Source organism: Protopterus annectens, chromosome 6.part0 (assembly GCF_019279795.1).
Source record: "Protopterus annectens isolate FY-2018-M chromosome 6.part0, PAN1.0, whole genome shotgun sequence".
Lineage (NCBI taxonomy): Eukaryota > Metazoa > Chordata > Ceratodontiformes > Protopteridae > Protopterus > Protopterus annectens.
Genome location: NC_056737.1, coordinates 1,560,781,677 through 1,560,805,491, shown reverse-complemented (window position 1 = coordinate 1,560,805,491; position 23,815 = coordinate 1,560,781,677). Strand labels below are relative to the sequence as shown.

General features: G+C 39.8%; 1 protein-coding gene across 2 annotated transcripts in view; it reads right to left on the bottom strand.

Annotated features, from left to right (window-relative positions):
- OSBPL11 (oxysterol binding protein like 11) overlaps positions 1-23,815 on the bottom strand; it is a 1,295,440-nt gene that overhangs the window by 797,985 nt on the left and 473,640 nt on the right. For both annotated transcript variants that reach the window (XM_044075008.1, XM_044075009.1), the window contains exon 4: positions 8,335-8,414. In XM_044075008.1, coding sequence (XP_043930943.1) covers positions 8,335-8,414 — 80 coding nt within the window. The remainder of the gene's footprint in view (positions 1-8,334; positions 8,415-23,815) is intronic.

Genomic DNA, 23,815 nt, shown 5'->3' with positions numbered 1-23,815 from the left:
CATATTGGGACAGACAGAACAAGAATAAAGGAAAGGCCAGTCTACACTTCCTTCTGGCAAATAGCTAGATGGTGGCCAATCTATGGTTCAGAAAAAGAGATTGTCATAGGTCAACATGAAACTTAAGTAGACTTCCTCCTAGTACAGAAAATGCACTGGGGTACAATTAGCAACTGCAAAGTCATCCCAGTGAAACAGTCGGTCCACAGCATAAACCACTGGCTGCCCAAATCAGTTGTAAGCAGTGGTCAGAGAAGGCTCACAGGTAAACATAGACTAGGCTGATGACCTAGGAAATGACTGAAAATAAAGCTGATTTCAGTTGGTATGAAGTCCCAGAAACAATGGTAGAATTACTGCAGGCTATGTACATGGACCCAATGGACTTGCACAAGAACAGTGTTCAGTCTGACAGAGGGATTCCCAGTGGGACTGGGTTTGCATCATGGTTCAACTCTGATCCCACAGTGCTCATACTGGTGATGGACCACATCAGCAAACAGGTTGCAGAGAACAGATCAACAAAGTTGCTGTATGCAGACAATGTGGTATTACAGGCAAACCCTCAACAAGAACTTCAGCAAAGGATAGGGGAATGGAATGCAAAACTGACGAGACATGAAATGAAAAGAAGTCCAAATAAGACAAATGACAAAAAATCAGGAGGAGGAGAGAACTGATATAGAAGGGGAAATATTGGAACAGGTTAACAGCTGCAAGTGTACGGAAGGGTTGGTTGAGGGGAAGGGAAGTCAGAATAAGGAAGTGAAAGAATCAGAGGGTCTGCAGCCATCTGGCACAGAGCAAAAGGGGTAGTGTATTGCAAAAGAATGTTAAAGAACCTGAAAAGTAAAGTGTACAAAAACAGATGTGTGACCAGTACTACCGTGTGGTACAGAAACCAGGGCAGTAAAGGCAGAGCAGTTGAGAAAGCTAGAGGTGATGAAGTGCCTGAGATGGGTGGTAGGAGGCACACTGTGGGCGACGAAGAAATGAGGACATAACAGAAAGCAAAATAACTCCAATTGCAGAAAAATTCAAACAGAACAGATTATAGTGGCTCAGGCACATGTGCAGAAAAGAAGAGACAATCTGCTGAAGATTTGTGACAGGAAGTAGTCAAGAGGAAATAAAGTGTGTCCAGCAAAGAGATAGATTGTGAGAGAGAAGACCCGCGACAGACAGGTATTACTTTTGAAGATGGTAGGAGAGTAGCACTGAATTTAGAGAGATTGTGACAGCTGACATGATACTCTGACCCCATGAATGAAATGAGAAAAATGGGGATGATGATGATGAATATCCCCGTCCATGGGAGTGAGAAAGCATCTGTCTTTCAGCCTTGTTTGCAAGGAATCCTGGAGCAAAATTTATTTACCCCATTTTAAAAAGAAGCAAACAGATCTATTTGAGGTGTACCTCTCAGATGGATCAATTCCTGGAAGATCACCAAAGTGTAATTTCCATTCAAGAGGATCTGTCCTGGTCCTTCTCAGTTCATCTTCTACATGTTGCTCTGACAGACTGTATGGAGACCTGAAAACAAACTACGCTGAACTGTCATTTCCCAGGCCATCATGGCAAGTTGGCAGAGAAGGCAAGACTAGGAACTCCTTGTTTGTTTATACACCACATTGCTGTGATGTTGTCTGTGATGAACTGCAGAGGTCCAGGGGACCAGAGATAATTTAAGACTTTTAAAAGCACTGATTACTGCATCCATCTCTGACATTTGCATGCTTTTGTCTGTCCTGCTTGTTCCACAGACCTTGCACTTTCACCCCCAATACAGCCTCTAAGCAAAGTCTGAGGCATTGGTTATGGCAGACTGAAGTGGTGGAAGAAGGGAGAGACCTGGGTTGAGAAAACTGATACACCTGTCACACTACCTCCCATCTCACAAACCCCAACACTGGCTCTGAAAGGATAAACAGTATTTATTCTGAGACAAGACTAATCTGAGGTACCACTGAATTTTTCTCATGTGAAGTCTCACCAAAGGAAAAATGATAATCACAAAGGCCACGAAATCCAGAATCTGAGAAATTCCCTGGCTGATGAGAAAGATTGGTTGAAAAAGCACACGAAGATTTCTTCGCACAGTTCTGTTTTGTCCAGTGGAAGAAAAACCTGTCCTATCCTAAGGAAGTATCCAGAAGGCATCCCAGAAAAAAAACACATTCTTCAGAAGGGAGATTTCTTTAAGTTCACTTGAAACCCCAGACTGAGTAGGAGTTTCACAAGTCAGGGAATCCTGACAATTTGAAAAGGAGTCTGCAAATATAAAAATCATCCAAATATGGAAATATGCAAATGTCTTGAAGTCTACAGTAGGCAATTACTTATTTATATACATTTGTTTAACTGGGGCTGGGCATTTTGTAAATACCCTTGGTGCTGAAAAAGAGAAGAAAGGGTAAGACAGATCTAATACTGTAAAAGCCAGAGGCAGAAAAACAGAATATCATTGTCAAAGGAGATTGGAACTGTGACATTCAGCACCACAGCTCAGAGCACAATGAGGGTAATGGCAAAGCTTGCTTTGTAGATAAAGACGTTTAGCTGTAATGTTGACTGTTGTGAGCATGTGGGTTCAATACCTACATCTGTACTCTTGGGGGAAGGGGTTGGCATAAGGTACAGGATTTAATTCTAGTTGCTTGTTATTGTCTAGGCTTGTAATAGTCTGCAGACTGACAGCCTAGTATTTACCTATGAACCTACATAGAAACACACACTCGCATCATACACAAGTACTCACCTGTACTAGTAATATGAGCAAGGTGAAGTGCAACGGATTTGCCCTGCTCAGAGTCTCCCATTAGGTAGCATAGTTGCAAAACAGCTAGTTCTGCACCGCTCTCTACAGATACTGCATAGTGAGACATCTATGACTTGATTTACTAGTCTAAACAAATCTGTGCACCAGCATGCGCAAAGGCCTAGCCTGCAAAGGCCAAACCTACAAGCTACAGCATTTATATATATGGCATCAAATAACTTTTTGCTCTATAGAACACTGCTCTGCAACTTGGCAGCAATGGTTTTATACATTTTAAGCCATTTGCAGACTACACAAAGCCATTTTGTACAGCTCTGTATACTCAGGAAATGGGACTATGAATTCCAGCCCTAATCCCTTGCAAAACTGCTATCATCAACAGAAATGAAGTATGGATGCTGCAGCAGCATAAAGTTCACGAACTAAAATAAAACAAACACAAGATGCAGTGGATACTGTTTGAAGACTTACCAGCGCATGGATACAATGACAGCAGGACAAAGCTCTCAAATTTACCTGTTAGTCTATGTCCCCATGCTCATCTACTATCGTGAGCTTTGTGTTGTGACTGAACATATAAGACTGTAGATACAACTAGCAGCAATGAGACTGCTCTGCTGAAAAACTGGGCTCACACTCTAGGAGTGAAGCTGGCAATCGGGGAGGCTCTCAAGAGTGCAGACACTGCTCACTATGAATCAGTTGAGGTGCTCTGGCATGACCCACTGGCAGAAAACACTACTGTATACCCAGAATATGAAAGGGTTATATATTTAATTTTAGGAACATATTGGGATCCAGCAGGATAAACTGGAAACTATTGCCAGGGATAGGGACATCCAGTTTACTCTGCTTTACTTGCTAAAAGCACAACCCCCAACCAGGGCACACAGGTTAGAAAATTAATAAATAAATTCAGTTTAAAGCAATAGGAAGTTTCCCTGACAACCTAGCACGGCTTATTTTGCAAGGATCTGAAAACTATGATTTAATGCGACTTTTGAGAACAAGACTAAACAGGCTACTGCAAGAAAAACAGAAAATATAAACTAGGCAAACACAGATACAAAATACTGAAATAAGTGGCAGCTACGGATGTAGTGCAGCAAACAACACTACACAGCATCAGAAGTGGGCCAGAAACCATTTCTGTCGGATGACAGTGAATACTTGACTAAGTGTGGGCTACAGAAGGACACTGATGACACTAACCTACAGATGAAAAACAGATCCCAACACTACCTGTTGGCAAGACGTCAGTACCAGTTTCTCACCAAAATACTGAGTTAACAGTCCTATCTGAGGTGTCCCACTTCACCCTTCTCAAGAAAAGGGACAGACTTGCATGAAATTTGCTCATGGATAATTCTGTATTGTACCACTTATGGGGCATTTAAAAAAAAGTACAGGTATACACGTAAACTCATCATAACACTAGATGAGGTAAAGCATCACAGTTGCATTCACCTACAGTTTTTTCCTAGAAACAGGTGGCTCTTCCTTGGGTCCTTAATTTTGTACTTGAGAAGCTTCTTTATCCATTTGAGCCAGCTCACAAGACTTATCTGAGGTATAATCCACACACAGAACTCAGAATCAACTAATCCACAGTATATAAGTTACGTGTCCACCATGAAATCACTATAAAAATAGGTGAAGCAGCAATTAGTACAGAAGACTGTTACTTTATTAAAACTTAAAATAAAAATAATAAAATAAAAGAATGGTTCTTTTTCAAAGGGATGAAAGAATGGCACAAGAAAATGTGGACACTAATCAGTGTGGAGCAATATTAGAAGACATGTCAGTTCAGGTAGGTAATATTAGTAAAACTGTTATACATTTTAGCCATGGCAATTGTCAAACAAAAAATGTTATTTATTTTGTGTTGTGTACCTCATGTCCCAGTTTCTATGTGGGACAAACTGGGAGACATTTAAAAGATAGAATTTATGACCACTGATATGCAATTAGTTGAAAGGATGAAAATAATGCCTTGTATAGGCATATTAGAGACAGTAAAAGTTGTACTACATTTAAATTTGCCTTATTAGAAGTAGTTAATATATCAAGTAGAGGTGGTAATATTAAGGCAATTTTGGGTGATAAGGAGGTTAAGTGGCAGATTTTATTGAATGCCACTATACCTCCTGGTATTAATGAATATATTTCAATAAAACCAGTGTTGCAAGCTAGGACATGATGTATTTAGCAACATACGAAAGCTTCACTCTCCGGCATGTATTTGTAGTTTTTTTTAAAATAGCATAGGTGTGTATTGTAAAACATTTCAGGCAATGAACAGTTGTTATTTCATTGTAATTTGATTTTATGAATGTATATTATTATATATTGTGTATATAGGAGTATAAAGGTAGGATTAATGTTAGGAAGTACTTGTATTTTGAAATTTTGAAGTTTCTTGAACTTTTAATTAGTTTTGACGACATGTGTAGTGATTGGTGGGTTAAATTATTTAAACGTTTGGCTAACAGATGAGGTTCTGATGAAGTCTAAATTACCATTAGATGAAAGCGCTTAACCTGGTATAGTTTTAATAAAGTAACAGTGTTCTGTACTAATTGCTGCTTCACCTATTTTTATAGTGATTTCATGGTGAACTCGTAACTTATATACTTATCTGAGGTACTTAACATGGAAGATTCCATTCCTATTGTTAACAAGGAAGATTCCATTCTTATTGTTCTGACATCTGCTAGGAAAGTATCCAAATTACAAGCACTTATGGTGAATCAACCCTACCTCATTGTTCACAAAGACAAGTTTTTTTGAGAGAAAAAAATCATACTGTTGTGCCTAAAGTCATCTCAGAGTTTGCTTAGGCCAGACTGTTAATTTCCCAATTTTCTTTCCTGAACCCAAGAACAAGGGGAAAAGATTTCTTTACTCTCTAGATGTACACAGGCAGCTCAGATACCACCCAGACAAAGCTAGACCTTTCAAGAAAGGTGACCAGCTGTTTGTCTCCTATGAAGGTTAAAAGGAAAGTACAACCAGTGTCAAAGTTGAACATTTCTAGATGGTTGCCTCATGCTATTACTTTCTTTTGTACTCACCACAATAAACCACTCCCACTCAAGTTTACACCTCCTTCAACAATAGCATTGGCTTCATCAGTGGCTTTCTGAAAAGGGGTGGAATCTAGAAAAATTCTAGAAGTAGCAACTTGGTTCCTTGTGCATACCTTTTCAAAGCATTACAAACTAGATTACTTTTCCAGGCTCAGAACAGGTTTTGCTAGGTCCATACTCCAGGGGCTTTTACAGTCTTAGATATTGGCCTTATCCCTCTTTTCCTATTTAAGCTATAGTAATCTACCCATATAGCTTTAGGCTACTACCATAGTGATTTACGTATGAACACAGAAAAGCTGTGTAAGTAAACTTACCATAACAGTAAATATTAAAAAAGAAAACACTGCTGCAATAGTCATCCCACCTTCAAGTCTTGTTTTACCTAATGTTATTCATTTGTGGTACTAAAGTGTGGTTATTTTCATCTTCCGTATACATTTATACTAATAGTTCTCAGTTTCCTAGCACATGTTTTCAGGTTTCTTACCTTCTTCTTAAGCAAAACATGCTATGAAGATTTTAGCATTCCTCCTGCCTTTTCTATGGCACATCTTGCGTGCTCCAGACAGCAGGAGCGCATGGAGGCTCCCACGACTTTGACAATTTGACAAGTGCGGGAGGGAGTAAACCCATATAGCAAAAGTCTTTCATGTATGAACATCTATGCTTGAACACAAATAAATCTGCTCTTCTGTAAATCACATTCAGCATATGATTTAATCTACAAAAGTAAAAACACTGGGAAGCATTTGCTAAACTCCCACAAGCCTAAATAACTAATTTGTTAATATGGCTACTTCCATAATACAGTAAACTGTTCTTCACCACTACTAACACCTGTGTCTCTCATCTGCCTGAATTAGGCAAAGCACAGTGATTTGGCTCTCAAATTTAGCCTTGCACCTCCTAAACTTATTCATGTTCCTCAAAATCAGACATGGGATACATCTTGGATAAATAACCTAAGCTTATACAAAGATTCTCTACCAATATCCATGTAAGGCTTGGTATATAAAAACTTTCTACCATGAAAAATAAGAAAGTGTTCTTCTATTTGACCCTCTGCTATTATTTTTAAAGGCCACTGATATAATGTTCATACATTGTGAGGTATGTCAAAACATTCCCTTCAAGGAACTGCTCTTACACTTACGAAGACTACGCACAGTACACGGAAATCATGATAATTAGCATTGCTGTCATGTGATGCTTGCTTTGGGAGCACTACAACACTTCAGCTGTATTAAACATTTCAGGTGTACAAATCATTTAATTAATTAATTATTTAAGATATGGTGTTTCTTACCCTGGAACCTATAATTGAATTTTAGTTTCCTTTTTGCAGGGTGCTTTTGTTCTCCTGCTCCATTACTTTTTCTGATGTCATCCTTATTCCACAGAGTGTATTTTATTCATTTACGGCAATTTTGCCATTCATGCTGCTATAAAATGAAATGTCTGGCACCTTAAAAGGACTATGTGGTATAAATATCAGATCAGCTGTACCATTTGCCACCAACACTCTTCTGAAAGAACAAGATTCCGCTCTTGGAATACTGTAAAAATGAAGCCGAATAGGAACACAAAGATGTCAGAAAAGGGCCACTTAGCATCCCTAATTCTACTCATTGACTTTCTAGATAAACTACATAGCTCACAAAATGAACAACTTTCTGTTTTTTCCATGCACCTTACAGAAGAACTGCCCAGTGTTTGCACCATGCATTGTGAATTCTGTCATTCATTCTGATGCTATCACCTCAGCAAGACAGTTGTCCCAATCATCCACAATCCTTTTTATTTAAAAATGTTTCTTCTCATCTCCCTTGAGCCTGTCATCTGTCTTCAAACTGTACCCTTTTTGTTCTGATTTCACCTTTAGTCTGCAGATTCCCTTAAGACACTTAAATGTTCGCCATATCCACCCTCTGTCTTCTTTCAAGACTATACAAATTAAGCTCTCTTAGTCTTTCTTTATATGGACTCCGGTAAAGACCATGCACTGTTTTACGGTCCTCATCCATACTGCCTTTAACATGCTTACGTCCCGGCAAAACTATGGTCTCAACATCAGTACAGGATATTCCAGGAGGGGTCTTACTATCTGCCTACAATGAGGTATAATGCCTTCTTGACTTACAGTGCTCATGCCTTTTCTACAGTAGAGCTGCCTTCTATGTTGCTTTATTACATTTCTTGCTTTTTTAGATTATTTAAAATGAGCAACAGAAGGATTAAGACAACATTGGATAGCCTTTAACAAAGATGCTTTACAGCATGTTACAGAAATTCTAAGCAAATCACAGACTACTAGTAAACATTCTGTGTAGAGGCACATTCTGTATCTAGGTCTTTGTCAGAAGTATAAACATCTGTACTCAGTGGGCTGCATCAAATATTTTTCTTCATGGTTCCACTGAATTTTCAGAATGCATTACAAACTGACAAAGAACATACTTTCCCAATGGCTTCCGTATGATGTTGAGTACATATCTGAAGTCTGCTAACCCAGTGCTGTCGCTCTTTTGTGTCTGTGGCTGCAAAGACAAAATTAAAAAACAAAAACAAAATGAAAGTATTTTTGAAAACACTGCAGTTTGCACTATTTACATACAAAAAGTTAATAAAACCTACTTCAATATATTACAAATCTTATCCTGGGACCAAATAATTTTCTGTAACTTGAAAAATCATTTTAACTTGCACATTTTTAATTTTCAGATGTGAAATGTAGCTGTACCTTTAAAATTTCATCAGTAAGTATAGCAGAGTAAAACTGAGATACTCGCTGTAACAGAAGATCTTTGAGAACAGCACTTGAAGCAGGGTTGAATGTGTGTTTTTTTAATCTACTATAATTCAAAGCTAAATTCAATGCCGATTTTTTTTTTGTGCTGCAAATCCATAAAGTACACTTTTCCGGGTGCAAAGGCTAGGCTCTTCAGATAACATGCCACCTTTTGAGATGCTCAAACTGGGACATTTTTATAACTGTGTGATTTTACAGGCAAAACCACACCCACAACCAGTGAAAAGGACTGGATGGAACTGTTTTGCCAAAACAAAAGTTCACTCTTGTAGCAAATCAGCTGTTTCAAATGTTTCATATGATATTCTCAAATGTTTCATATGATATTAAGCAGTTTCAAATATAAAATAATTGTTTTACAAAGTTATTAGAGAAAACAAAGACTTTTTGTCTGTAACTCTAAAGACATTTGCCATTTTCATGTTTTTTTTCTCTGTGGAATGCAAATGCACAAATTGGATTGTCCTGTATAAAGTCGGGCATGTGACAGCCCTACCGTCAGACCTAATAATCCAATTCTAAGGCATTGCATACTGAAGGAAATGTAGTACTGAAGGAAATGGAATATATCATTTGATTACTGCTGTTATGAAAATGTTACCCAATGGCACACTGTAGAAGTGGTCTGCAGACGCATCCATTACCCTAGTGGAATGACCTATGACTGCCCCATGTCAAAGGGATGTTGTGCATATTTCAAGTGGCAGAAATTACGTAGTCATTCATTTCAACATTTACTACGTAGTGACTCTCCTGCCCTCTGCTTGTAAAAGCCAAACTAACAGCCGAAGCTCCTTCTAAAAGCACCTAGCTCTCGATAAGAATGAAACACTGCCTATGTGCAGCTATAATTTATAAGACCATTTCCCTTTTACTGGAGCAATCTGGAAAGAAAATAATGAATAGTGTACAGAACAGTCAAGACTACAAAATGTCATCCGACAAACATGGGATTCAAATACCCCTCCTTTTTTGCTATAAGAATGCATCCTAGAGCTCTGAATTTTCCCCAGCTGAGGTGCATACCTCTCAAGTGTACCTCATTATTAGGAACATACTTCATTTGGGGTCTTAAAAAGTTCATGTTCCTCAAAGTTCCACATTGAAAGAGTCTGTCACACATTCAGTGTTAGGAATTTTTTTTAAGTGAAATCCATGGTAAACAGAAATTAATCATATTAATTCATTAAAGGATCTTCTTTATAAGTAAAACCAGCACATTTTAATCATCCTATGACCTTCCTAGTTGAAGTTGTTAGTAAGCCATTAGTATGTGTTCCACATTTTGCCCATTTGTTCCACATTATGAAGGCGAGTGTTCCTCATTTTGGAGATGGAAGGTTGAGAGCTATGCTGAGGTGATGAATAAAAACTACAGCATTTACTGTATACAAATGTAAGTTCTACCACAGAGGTTGAATATATACAAGGAAAGACTCATTCTTCTAGCTTGAATTCATGAAGAAGCAGACAGACTCCATCTCCAAACCATGGGATGCATGTGAACAGTGTCTGCAAGGAACATGTTAAGACAGGATACACCACAGTAAGCTGCCCACCAAAGCTAGTTCACTGATATAAACACACAATTATTTTACTAGTAACCAGGACTTTAGAAGCTAGCTCCAATCATACCTCCCAACCTCCATATGGGAGAATCAAGGACACAGGACCTTAAAATCAGGGACACCTAATTAACATATGTATATGCAAATTAGCACATTAATGGGCAGACATGGTTAAAATAGTGTTATTCACATTTTCACACAACTGCATAAACTTAAATGAATGCATGCTCACACCCAAGAGTTACATTTTATGAAGTTGGGTGCTTAAACATTTGCAATGCACAAATGCATACTTAAATAATTAAGACAACTTATATTTAGACTATTGCTACAGTTCTACACAAGTCATTCGCCCACAGTCACATGTCAAATTAAAAGCTACTCAACTTCACCATCTTGGCAGGCACAGTCAGTTTCTGCAACTGATGCCATGGAATGTTCTTTGTTACAAGCATCACCTTTCTTGCTGATTTCAGCATGTCCTTACGATGTTTCTTACAGTCGCGATCACTGCCCTCATTCCTCTTTACTGCTAATAGTTTAATGTTTTGGGGCCAAGTGACTGTCTGAGCTCAGATTTTACTTTACAAACCATGCTAAATGGCCACTCTGCTTCACTGTTTGAGTGTGGCAAGCACAGCATAATTTGCATTGTTTTTAAAATGCTGGGAGGTCTTGTACTACAGGACTACCAAGCACCATGGACCAATACTTCACCAAATTGGATGCCTCTGATCCATATGACCACTCAGTCATCTGATGCACTGAAAATTTGTCAATCAGTTTGCAGCACTCCACTCGAACTGCAGAATCGCAGACTAGTTCCAGTATCTGCAACAGTGGTGGAAGAAAGCTGTAGTTTCATAGCTGTAATAAGCTGGCCATGTTCTGCAACAGAGGATCTCTTGCAGGGAAACTTTTTTGTTTTTCATTTTGAGTAGGACTGCAAAATAAAAATCCTTGTTTCTCTTGAAACGTTTCTGCTCTACTGTATCCATTGATATCATCCATACTGTTATCCAAATATATTTCTGCATCAGGTCCAATACGTATTTCACTGTCTTGCAGGATATTATCTTGTACTTCAAGAACTGAATCAATGGTACTTACATTATCCAGAAACTGCCTAGCAATTGGTAGTTGAGTACCCTACTACCATATACCTGTAGCACTTTTTGAATGTCATTATACAAAGTGAGCAATAAGTGTACTGTGAAGTATATGTAAAGTAAAATAAAGATTGTATGATGCCAAACAATCAGGAAGTTGCTGCACTATAACAGTGCAAGAAAGCTGAATCCCCTTCCATTGTGGCTTATACCATGCTGTTGTGTGATTCAGCTATTATTTCACTTCTGCAGAAAATAATTGTAAAGGTTCAGATAAAGGATGAGAAACCAAGACATAAGCCTCTGTAAATGTGTGCAAGTTGGTAATCCAATTTAAGACATACCAACATTCAAGGCAAAAAAATCTGAATGAGCATTAATGCAAATGACTCAAAATGCATACAGGTAAAAGCTCAGTATTGCAAATCACTGATACATTATACTACACAGTTGCAGCTCCATCATTTCTCAGCCAACCTGAACCTCACAAGGTTTATTTCACAGAAACATTTTCAAACAGATATAAAGTATGACAATCAGTGACAAGTATGAACATGATTGATTAGGGCATACTAAGGTAGTGAGAAAATCTGACCATTCTGTGAAATTCACTGCACTTTGTATGCACTACACCCTCATTCCTTGACATATTTAGACAAATGCATACAAAGGCAAACATTGGGGGGGCAAAAGGCCAAAATTAGAGGAGGCCATATTTTGGTTTTACCTTGCACTTCCTTTGTTAGAACAGGTTTTGTAGCAACATACATTTTCTGAAGGATATACTAGTGTAAAAATGGACATACTAGTTCAAATACTTATTCTTGTGCACTAAGATAAAGTAAGACTTCGAGCACTTCCAAAAATACTTAAGTGGGCACTGCCTGGGCATATAATAAACAATTAAACCTACATATTGCATAACATTTGACCCGTTAGTAACAGCCTGCATTTAACTGCTGGAACCTGTGTTCTGAGAGACTGCCTTCCAGACTATCTGCAAATATACAGAGTTGAGCATATTATTTTTTGGTTATAGAGTTTGTTAATTGTTGCTTAGATCGCTGTTGAAACTGTTGTCTCCCTGTTCTGAGAGACTGATCTGCAAATATACAGAGTTGAGTATATTCTTTTGGTTTTAGAGTTTGTACTGTTAATTGTTTATCTCTGTTGAAACTGTTTTGGTGGCTTTTGCAGTTGCCCACGCCCCACTGTAGATTTGATCTGGGACACTCCCCCAGCCCATCCCCTTACCACATTCTACCTAATAAACTCTTTCTGCACTTGCTTTTAGCCCTTTTTAATTTAACTGCATATTTTAAACTGTGTTTGGTCTAATATTGCTACATACTCAAGTGTGCTAGCTTGAACTGCATGTGAATTGTTTTTACTACTGTTTTTGCTACTTTTCTGTAAAAAAAAAAAAAAAAAAAAGCTGCAAGCCTGTTTCCTACCTTTCCTGTAACTAGTGTTCCAGATACAGATTTGCTGCATCCAGGACTGTATGTAAGCTTCTGAGCCCCCCAAGCCTTTCTGTGTTGGAGGGAAGCCTTCTAACTTATCAGTGGGAGTGGTAAGCGCTAGGTAACCTGTCTACCACATAAGGAGCGTGGTTCTGGCCCAGAAATTGTAGTTACTGGCAGTTTGGGCAACCTCTTCCATTTCTCTCAACGTTCGGATTTGAAAGCCTGCATTTGCACTTGTTTCTGTCTTGTAACTCGTCTAGTGCAGATACATTTTCTTAGTTTTAGCACTTAAATTTGCTTATTCATGCTCAGAACTTGTAAGAACTAAATAAGCTACTAATTACTATAGCACTCAACCTTCCTCATTACCTAGAGGAAAACAGTTTTTGTACTTACTTTTCTTACTTGCTTAGAGAAAAACAGCTCTTGTACTCTCTTTCCTCACTTATCTAGAGGAAAATAGTTTTTTATTCAGGCATGTCCAAGGGTCAGCTCCCAGTGTTCTCTCCTGTCTATCTGATGAATCTGGGCATCTTGAGGCAATGTAGAAACTGCCTCATGTACACAGACAACCCTCTCCTCCTGCCACCCAACACTACAACCTGTGAGAGATGCACTTATCTAGCCAAACTGGAGGTAAAGCTCTCTCCAACCAAGACTGAATTTAACAGTCAAGAGGAGAAGGTAAACATTTGCACCACACCACATTCATCACATAGTCTCACTAAATCTACACCACCAAAATCCACACATGGTAACACAAAAACATTCGCGGAGGCTCTCAATAATAATCTGTCTAAGCAACAGAGACCTGCAAAGCAGAAACGCAAGCAACCTCCATCCCCCAACACAACCCAAATGACACATAGCCCACAGATCCAGTGTCCCACTCAACCACAGCCAATACGGCAAAACAACGTACCCAACACACTAGTCAAAGGTGACTCTATAGTCGGGAACACTGATGTCCCACTCACCAGGCTAACAAGGAGAAGGTTACCATCAGCTGCCTGTCGGGTGCCGGGATCCGCCACATAACCCACGCACTCAGGTCACTCCACAAGTACAAATATGACTCTGTCATTGTCCATGTTGGTGTGAATGACCTGAGAAGTACCTCCCTGGACTACATGAAAAAATACATGGAAGAGCTCTCCAATCTTGTAGCCCAGGCAGGTAATACCCTAGCCCTGAGTAGCATTCTGCCATCGTCCCGAATGATACCGCAGTACAAGGACAAAATGATAGACTTCAACAATTGGCTAAGCTTCTGGTGTCATTCCAAGGAGATCCAGTATCTGTCTGCTTGGGATGACATGGTCGACGGACGATGGTGCTTTGCCACAGATGGCCTGCATCTGTCACTCCTGGGATTCTGGATACTGGCTAAGGCTCTTGCTGCCCCTATATTGCCTGTTTTAGGCATGGTTCAAATAACAAAATTCACCACTGTAACAGGAACAGTCAAGCAAAAACTGAGGGTAATGCTACTCAATGCTAGAAGTCTAAATCTCAAAATGCACTCACTCGAGGCACTCCTTAAAATGGAGAACATAGATATCTGTGCAGTGACCGAGACCTGGTTCAGGGCTCCAGACAGCACCCCTGCATTACCAGGCTATAACTCATACCACACTTTTCGGCCATGTAACCTGGACCGAAACACCAAAGGTGGAGGTGTGTCCATACTCATTAAGGATATCCACACCTCCAGGCTAGTTGCTCAGCATAATGCATCTGAGGTTATCCAAGTGCAGGTAACTCTGGGCAAAACTGCAATCCAAATTGTAGCTTGCTACAGATCCCCCACCATGCCCCAGGAGTCCCACTCTTTTCTTGATGTACTGGAAAATATTAGGTTTCAACCAAACACCCTAACAATGGGTAACTTCACCTACCCCACCATTAACTGGGAAAACTACTTGTGTACCAACTACTTAGCTCAACGCTTTCTGGAATTCATAAACTCCAATGCCCTGGATCAACTTATCCACACCCCCACCAGGGGCAACAATATCCTTGACCTAGTCATTACCAACATGAGTGACCGGTGTTCCACACATGAAGTCAACTCCTCGTTGGTCCGATCCGACCATAAGCTAATCACCCTTGATATCCACAACCCCCCCCCCCCCATTAAGGAAACCACGGTAAAACATTTCTCCAAAGCCAACTTTATGCTTCTTAATACAGAAGTGGTGAACTTCATGACACCCATGCCGATGGACAATACAGTTACAACTGCTGAATCCTACACAAATGCGCTCTATAAGCACTTATACGAGTGCATGGATCGTGCTATCCCAAACAGGACCAAGACGCTATCCTCCAAAAAAAGGAAGCCAATCTGGTGGTCCCTTGCCATAATCAACTGTACAACAGAAGGAAGAAACTGTTGCAAAAGAGAGTAAAATCCCATGAGTGGAGGAGCTCCCTGGTCAGCCTCAGTAAGAAGCTGAGATCCCTTATAAGATCCTCCAAAGCTAGCTATGAAAACAAAATCACCACTAATTCTAAGGACAACCACAAAGCATTCTTATAGCTATGTCAAGAATCTCGATGGCAACACCCAGATATGCTCTGAGTTACAGCACAAAGGCACGAAAATTGCAGAACCAGCTGAGATCCCTTATAAGATCCTCCAAAGCTAGCTATGAAAACAAAATCACCACTAATTCTAAGGACAACCACAAAGCATTCTTATAGCTATGTCAAGAATCTCGATGGCAACACCCAGATATGCTCTGAGTTACAGCACAAAGGCACGAAAATTGCAGAACCAACTGATACTGCCAACATCCTGGCAGTTAGGCTCACTGCTAACTTTACTCCCCCCCCCCACCACCCCTTAAATGATCCATATCTATACAGGAAGAATGCAGAGTCCCTGTAATCACAACTATGCAGGTAAAAACTGCACTCTCTAAAGCCAAAAACACAGCATCCATGGGACTGGACAACAATCCCAGGCTGTGTTTTACACAAACTTCAGAATGAACTGGCTTCCCCACTTAAGCACCATTTTCAGTAATAGCCTCGCATCAGGCTTTGTGCCCACTGAATGGCACACAGCAACAGTTATCCCACTCCACAAAGGGGGAACCACCACTGATCCCAGGAACTATCAACCTATTAGCCTGACGAGCCTGGTCTGCAAGGCCATGGAACGTATCATCATGGAACTCATAAACAAGGACATTGATAACCTCCAAACTCCGGATCCCACCCAGTTCAGGTTTGTGAAAGGCAGATCATGCCTCCTGAACCTGATCGGCTTCTTTCAGGCAGTCACCAAAGCCGTAGAGGAGGGTAAGGTGGTTCACACAGCCCATCTTGACCTCGCCAAGGCTTTTGACACCATCCCCCATTCTGGAATTATAGCTAAACTCACTAAACTAGGCATAAATCCCTATGTCACAAGATGGGTTGCCAAATGGCTCACTGACAGAACCCATACTGTAAAAGTTGCAGACTCCAAATCTGACCTCAAGGCAGTGACAAGTGGAGTACCACAGGGTTCCATCCTGTGACCTCTCCTGTTTGGTATCTACTTCTCTGAAGTACAAGCTAACACAGAAGGCCTCTGGCTAACGAAGTTCGCAGATGACTGCAAACTAGGAGCCACAGTCAAGTCCCCAAATGATGTGGACATCCTACAGAAGGGCCTTGCTGAGACAGATGCCTGGTGTCAGAGCCATGGCCTCAAGCTCAATGCTAAAAAGTGCAGTGTCATCCCCTTTGGTAAAAACTCTGTACCCATGAACTACCACATAGGCAGCAATCTACTTAACACCAAATGTGTGATAAGAGACCTTGGGACCCAGGTGGACAGTAGTCTCTCCTTTGATAGTCACATCGCCACAGTAGTCAGGAAGTCCATCACACCATCACAAAAGGGTTCTCATCCAGGAAAAAAGAGGTCATTGTTCCCCTCTACTTGACACTCATTAGACCCATTATAGAGTACAACACCCCTTTTGGAATGTACCTCACAAGACATCTGTAGCAGCTGGAAAGGCCACAGAAGTACCTCACAAAGAGTATTTACTGGCCTCAAACAAATGCCCTACACTGACCGCCTCAAAAAACTCCAGCTTTACTCCGTAGCATATCGCCTACTCTGAGGTGATCTCTGCCCAACATATAAAGCTATGTCAAACCCAGAGCTGTTGGACATGCTACACCTAAAGAAATCCCAATCCCTCCGAGCTACACGCTCTAGGGACCTAAACCTTGTCACAACAATAAACTGGACATGCTGGAGAGATAGATTCCTGTCCCAGAGACTTCCCATACTCTGGAACAGGCTACCCATCTATGTCAAGCAAAGTTCTTCATTAGCACTCTTCAAGAAAAATTTTGATGAGTGGATGGGAAATAGGAAATACACCCCGGGGATCACTTCTGTGTGTCTGCTCGACAGTGGCGCAGGAAAATAACTTTCTTGGGTGGCGTAAGCCAAGGAACCTTGTTGGCTAGGCTTACGTAGGCCCTTGGGCCGATAGCCTAGTACTTACCTATGAATCTATATGCAACTAAACTATAACTATAGTATACATACCCCTAAGACTTGTATGTGTATATGTTCAAAATAAACATACTAAAAAAGTAAAAGTAAACAAATGGCAGTTATCGTTCCTAAGTGCCCATAGCACCACAGCTACCATCTGTAATGCCCAAGCAAAATGCTGCACAATGAATACCCCCAGACTCGTACAATTTGGAACACTCCAAGTACTTGAATTGCATTAGGGAGGAACTCTATTTCACATGGATGGGGAGCATGTTCCAGAGAAGGGGCAATCTCTAGGATACATAACTGTCTCTCCAGCAGGTCCTATTTACATCACAGGCAAGGTTTAAGTCTTTAGAATGACTGAAATAATGTCTGAAATAATGTAAGTTTATAGATGGATAGTCTCAAACAAAGGAATGCATTTCCACCACAGAAAACAAAATTAAACACAGTCACTTCCAGAGAAAGAAAGAAAAGAATCCACAGTTTTCAAAATAAAAGTATTAACTGCCACAGATGTTACCCCATTAAATGTACATAGGTCAACAAGCATTGCAAACAATGAAAGCTGACTTTCTACATTTCGAATCATTTAAACAAAATGCAAGTATATCCAATATCTATGATTTTTGAACACTTCCCCCAAAGAAGTCAAAACACTGTCCTGAAATTGGGCCCCCTTGAAAAAACTGTACAAATCTGCAAACCCCACAACAAACACTTAACCCTACCTCCAGGAGCACAGATGTACTAATACATGCATTACTAAACACACTAACAAATGGGTAAGACCAAAAATAAGAAACAAAAATCTGGGCAGTGTGTTACATACCTCTTAACCTCTTAGCACAAGAGGTCTGGATGAAGTATAAAATAATGGGGGGACCAAAGGACCCCAAGCATACAGACAGATTTTAAATCTTCCTCCTGTAAAGGAAAAATGCTGGTGTAACAGCATTCTCTCTGAAGAATATGCAATTCTTTAACTCAAATGTTTGTCATTAGTGACCTCAGTCAGTGATTTGCAAGAAAACACCACATTTTAAGAGAAACAGACCAAAAATAAAATATGGGGCTATATCTCACAACCTCTTAGTACAAAAAATCTGGACAAAGCATAAAATAACAGGTGGGGGGGGTGGGGGGTCAAAACAGACACATTGTAAGTCATGCTTCTATAAACTTGGAAAAACAGGAACAGAATACGTGTCAGCATGCATTCTCTAAAAGATATGCAATTCTGAAACTCAAATGTCTGTCATTAGTGACTCGAGTTACTGATTTGCCAGAAAACACCTTATTTTAAGAGAAAAAGACCAAAAATAAAAATATGGAGCAATACCTCCACCTCTTAGCACAAGAAATCTGGACAAGCTGACACATTTTAAATCTTGCTCCTATAAACTTAGAAAAATACAGGAATGAGTGATAGCAAGCTTTCAATGAAGGATATACAATTCTGAAAATGTCTGTTATTAGTGCCTTCAGTCAGTGAACTGCCAGAAAACACCACATTATGAGGAAAAGACCAAACAATGTAGGTAAAAAAAAAACAGAACCCATATAATTAACCTATTAGCACAAGAAATGTGGGTAAAGCATAAAATCATATGGACCAAAAACTCAGGGACAGATTTTAAATATTGCTCCTATATACTTAGAATAATAATGGAATAACAGGATGTGTGTTAGCAAGCATTCTGAAGCCAGACGACATATCTTATGAGGAAGGGACAAAAACTAAAAACCTATACCTACTAGTAGCACAAGAAATCTGGATGAAGCATAAAATAAGGGGGGGGGGCAAAGATGGTGGGTGTCCTCTCCTAGTGATTTACAAAAGCTAAACTTACCTGCAATCCTCAAAAATGAGCATAGAAATAAACCTTAGACCCAATGTACAAATATTCAGCCACTCCAGCAGCATCGGCTTCACTCTGATTTTGCACCAGTCTGGCTCTGAGTTGAATCCTCATCCTTGGGTCCGGCAGGCAGCAGTGAATTCTTCCCTTCCTTTGATCTTCTCAGGAATGGTTGGAAGTTAATCCTTCTTCCAACTTCTTCTTCCCAGAGAGCTGTCCTCTTCACAACTCCCAGGCAGCAGACGACCAGACATTCAATATGGCTTCAAGAAGAGAAACTCTGTACAGGCTCCTCTATTATCCCCTGCTTATATGCAGACTGCTCGGACCTAACTGAAGATGAAAGCACATCAGGTTCGCACTTCCGCACATGCAAAGCAGGAAATGGAGAAATGGGCCTGCAAGATGTAAATGAGATGAGGTAAAGCGACGCTCCAATTGGTTAAAATAACTATATAACAGAACAGAGGTCACTTTACCACAAATCTCAGGAGGAAAGCTCACAAATCAGGCACTTGCGAGATTAAGCTTAAAAACAGATGTTCCTGAGGAATTTGGGATGACTGAGAGCCATGGCTCCACTGTCAGTGGGCTGGCCAGAACAACAGGGAGTGAGAAACAACTTTTCTGACATCTCTATCTTGGTACAGATGGAGGGTCGACTGAAGTTTAGTGGTAGATCCATCTAACACACATCATATCAGCCTAGCTTTCAGTAGTGAGCTCTCTCAGAAGTTACAGTCGGGTAATACAGGTGAGGGCCGACGACGACAGGCAATGAAATGGGTAAAATATTGCCAAAACAGGTAATAGAAGATCATCTCCCTTGTTTCATCACATCAGAGGGCCACCCCTAAGGATAACATGAGACAAACTTAAAAGAACTTTGACATTGAAAATAGTTGGAAATGGGGTGGATTGACACCATCACGTAAGCCAATTTTTTGAAAGAAAACAGATTAATCATCAATCTTACCAAATACAGAAAACTGAGACTCCCTAGATGTACTCTGATAGAAAAAGAAAGCATGCTTTTGTCAAACAAATGTCTCAAGTAAATCAGAAACTTGCTGTGTGTGATGCCATTGAGAATCATGCCTACCTGAAAAGCCTTAGAAGAAAACATTTTCAGGTTTCACTCCAAGTTGCGGTAGCGTTGTTGCCTCACAGCAAGAGGTTCTCCCATTCGATTCTCAGCTAGTGTGCGGGGAGTGCCTGCTGTGTGGAGTCTGCATGTCCTGCCGACGAGTCAGGTGGCGTTTCGAAACACATGCATGAATGGCCGTGCCTTCGTTGAAGGTTGGGAGTTGAGCTGGCAATTCGGCACCGTGAAAATCTACTGCCAATCATTAGCGAACCGGAGTTCCACTGTGGCGACCCCTAACCAGGAAAAGCCGAAAGACAACAACAAGTCCAAGTTTTCTTGCTGAAAGAGTTTTTTGTACTTACACAACTTCAATAAAGATATTAAAGATATCTCACAAATGGAAAATTTCTGCAGGCCAAGAAGTCTATATGCAAGTCTAGGGCCAACAATGCGGTGGAGGACCCTACTACAGACTCGATATAGAAAATAATTCTCCAGTGGCAAGGGTGGAGGGTAATGCAGACAGGAGAAGCAGGAATGCATTCTATGTCTGTCTGGGTTACATATTAGTTATAAATACCTAGCTGAGAAATAACCCAATTCATTCAAAACCGAGACCTTGGGTGCTCATGCCACTGTCTGGGCTCTATAGCATATAACTTGCCCTTTTGTCCATTCGTTGATGCTGAGGGTAGTTTCTTTCCAGAGTTGGTAATCTTGGTATAATATTTTTTTTCATTTACTGATTGACATTTGATTACCAGGAAAGTTCAACTCGGTAAGTGCCCATTTTATTTTACTTATCTTACATTTGTTTACTGGGAAAGACCATCTGGACAATCTGTCCTTTTTCAGTGGAGGTCCAGGGAGAAAAGCTCCACATTAACAATAAACAAAAGTTCACACTGGTAGTACAATTGTAGTCATCCAAAAAGACAAATATGTTACAGGTACAAGATATAAAACAAACAGATCACATTTTATCATTACAGCACAACCTTTTCAGTGATCTTAAATTACAGTGCAGTGTAGAAAAAAAATCTTACACATAGAGTGTTTACTATAGCAGTGGTTTCAACAAGACACTGCTGAAACAAAGTCAGGGTAGTAGTACACATGTAAGTAGATATTTTGTAGTAATCTATACCAGATCATGGAGTGCTTTCTTGGCTAAAGAATGTCTTCCCGTGGGTTGGCCTAGAGCAAGGGCAAATCCAAGTTTTGTTTAAATGTTCTTTAAGGATCTTTTTAAATTGTGTTGTATTGGTGGTAGTTTTTATGTTTGGTTCATAGATTCATAGATTAGTACTAAGCTAACTGCCCTTGTGAGCTATTTTAAGCTTAGCCGATTGTCCCTTGTGAGACTCAAATTTTGCACCTTGTGTTTGCAAGGCAAACACAGTAACCATTAGGGCACCCTCCCAACCCTAGGAGGAGAGAATTCCCAAGTTTAGCTAGGCAGTAAGAATAAAGTGCTTCTCCAGCAATGTTGTTAGCTTTTGTAATATTTATTTATTTATTTTCAATGGTGGCTCAGTGAGAAAAGCTCCAAATTATTAGAAAAGATTTTAATAATAATAATTTTACAGTCTTCAAACATAATATAATTTAAACAGTTTGTTTTTGTATTAAATTAGACACAATATGAAACTATTGGTTAAAAACAGATACAAACTATATGACAATGATTTAATATTTAGAGAAATTTTCAGTTTATAGAGAAATTATAGGTAAGTTAGTATAATACAAAGTGAGAGAAAGGCAAACGTAAGGTATGTCTATTTATTTATTTATTTTACATTTGTTAACCGGGTTACTCTGGCTAAGCTTTTGGCTCATTTTCAGCAGAGACCCGGGGAGAAAAGCTCCTCAGGACTAGAAAACAATTTATTAAATTTTAGTAGCATAGTAGTAGCAATCAGTTATAGGATCTTCCAAGCAGAGACCTGGAAAGAAAAAAAGCTCCTCAGGCAATTCAATTATACAGAGTATTAACAATTGACAGACAAGTATGTGAGTTGTTACAAGGTTTTAAACAATTAGCAGAAGAAAATGTGACTAGTTACACTATTATTTAAGCTGCTTAGAGCAAAATGAGTTAATAGTTAGGCAGATGTTTATTTAAAATGGGTAGGATCTAGTTGTATAGGAGTTTGGAAGAAAGAAAGGAAAAAATGGCTAGTAGAAGATGTAGGGGAGGTATACTACAGGAGACAGACTAGACAGGTAGGTTATTTTGAGACTGTAAGAATTAAGAGTGGTTGGAGATAGAGGAAGGGAAGAGGTAGAAGAGGCAGGGGAATAGTGTTAGAGATACATTAAGAGTGAAGTGGTGAAATTGGTGAAAGGATGGTGGTTTCGGGGTGGTTGGCTACAGTGGGCAAGACCACTATGTTTTTAGGTATTTCCTTGTGGCTAATTTGAAACTTTTGCTATGCTGGAGGGATCAGGGTATGTTTAGAGAGAAAGCCAGGGGAGACAAATTGAGAGAAGAAAGGAAGTGAATAAAGAAGGGACAGTAAGGATATGTAAGGAATATGGATATAGTTTATCCTGGTGCTGAGCAAGAAGAGAACCAGCTTTTGGCTAGAAAGTCTTTCAGAATGGCTTTAAAGGATGGGAGGGAGGTACTGACCTGATGGCTAGAGATAAGGAGTTTCAGGCCTTAGCAACATGGTACGAGTTCAGACAATGCTCTGCAGATTTGAGTAGGTTTGTGAATGGAGGAATTTTTGGTCTTCGGATCGTAATAACCAACTAGGAACATAGTTGTGGTTTCTGGATTATATTTTGGTGTGTTTCTTTTAGAATGAAACTTAGCAATAAACAAGCAAATGGATTCTGGATAGTTTTATAGGTGTTAAAAAGCTGGGTACATGTTAGTTGATGGGAGAGTTTGAACCCATTCAGGCTTTTAGTGCTACACAGTGGTGGGTTCTGAAAGGGGCATTTGCTGCAAATTTAGCAGCTTTGTTATAGCGTTATTCAAGTTTTGATTTTCATGATGCCTGAAGGTTAGTAAGGACGGGAGCACCATAAAGAAGTGTGAGGATGAGATAAGTAATGGCAAATGTAGCTTTAGTTGAGACAGTGAGAAAGGTTTTGGCTCTATAAAGCATTTCTAGTTTTAGAGGAGTTTCTTTTCAATTTTATATATGCAGGTCAAATTTAAGATTATCATCCACTTTTAAAACTAATAACTTGCTATGAAAAGTGACTTCAACGGTTGTATTATCAAAAGAAAGGCCTTCAAATACTGTTTTTTTTCCCTAGGGAAAGGGAATTGGGGGAAAAAGTAGTAGTTTTTTTAGGGTACAGCATGAGTTGCGAGTTACAAAGCCATGTTAAAGTTACTGTTAAAGCTTCCCAGAGTAATTTTTTGTAGGTGGAACACATTGTCAGATGTGCACGAGAGTGGAGTCATCTGTGTACTGTATTAGAGAGGCCTGTTCTGTGGATATGTGGAGTGTGTTGGTAAGAATGTTAAATAGGAGGAGACCAAGAACAAGCCTTGTGGTATA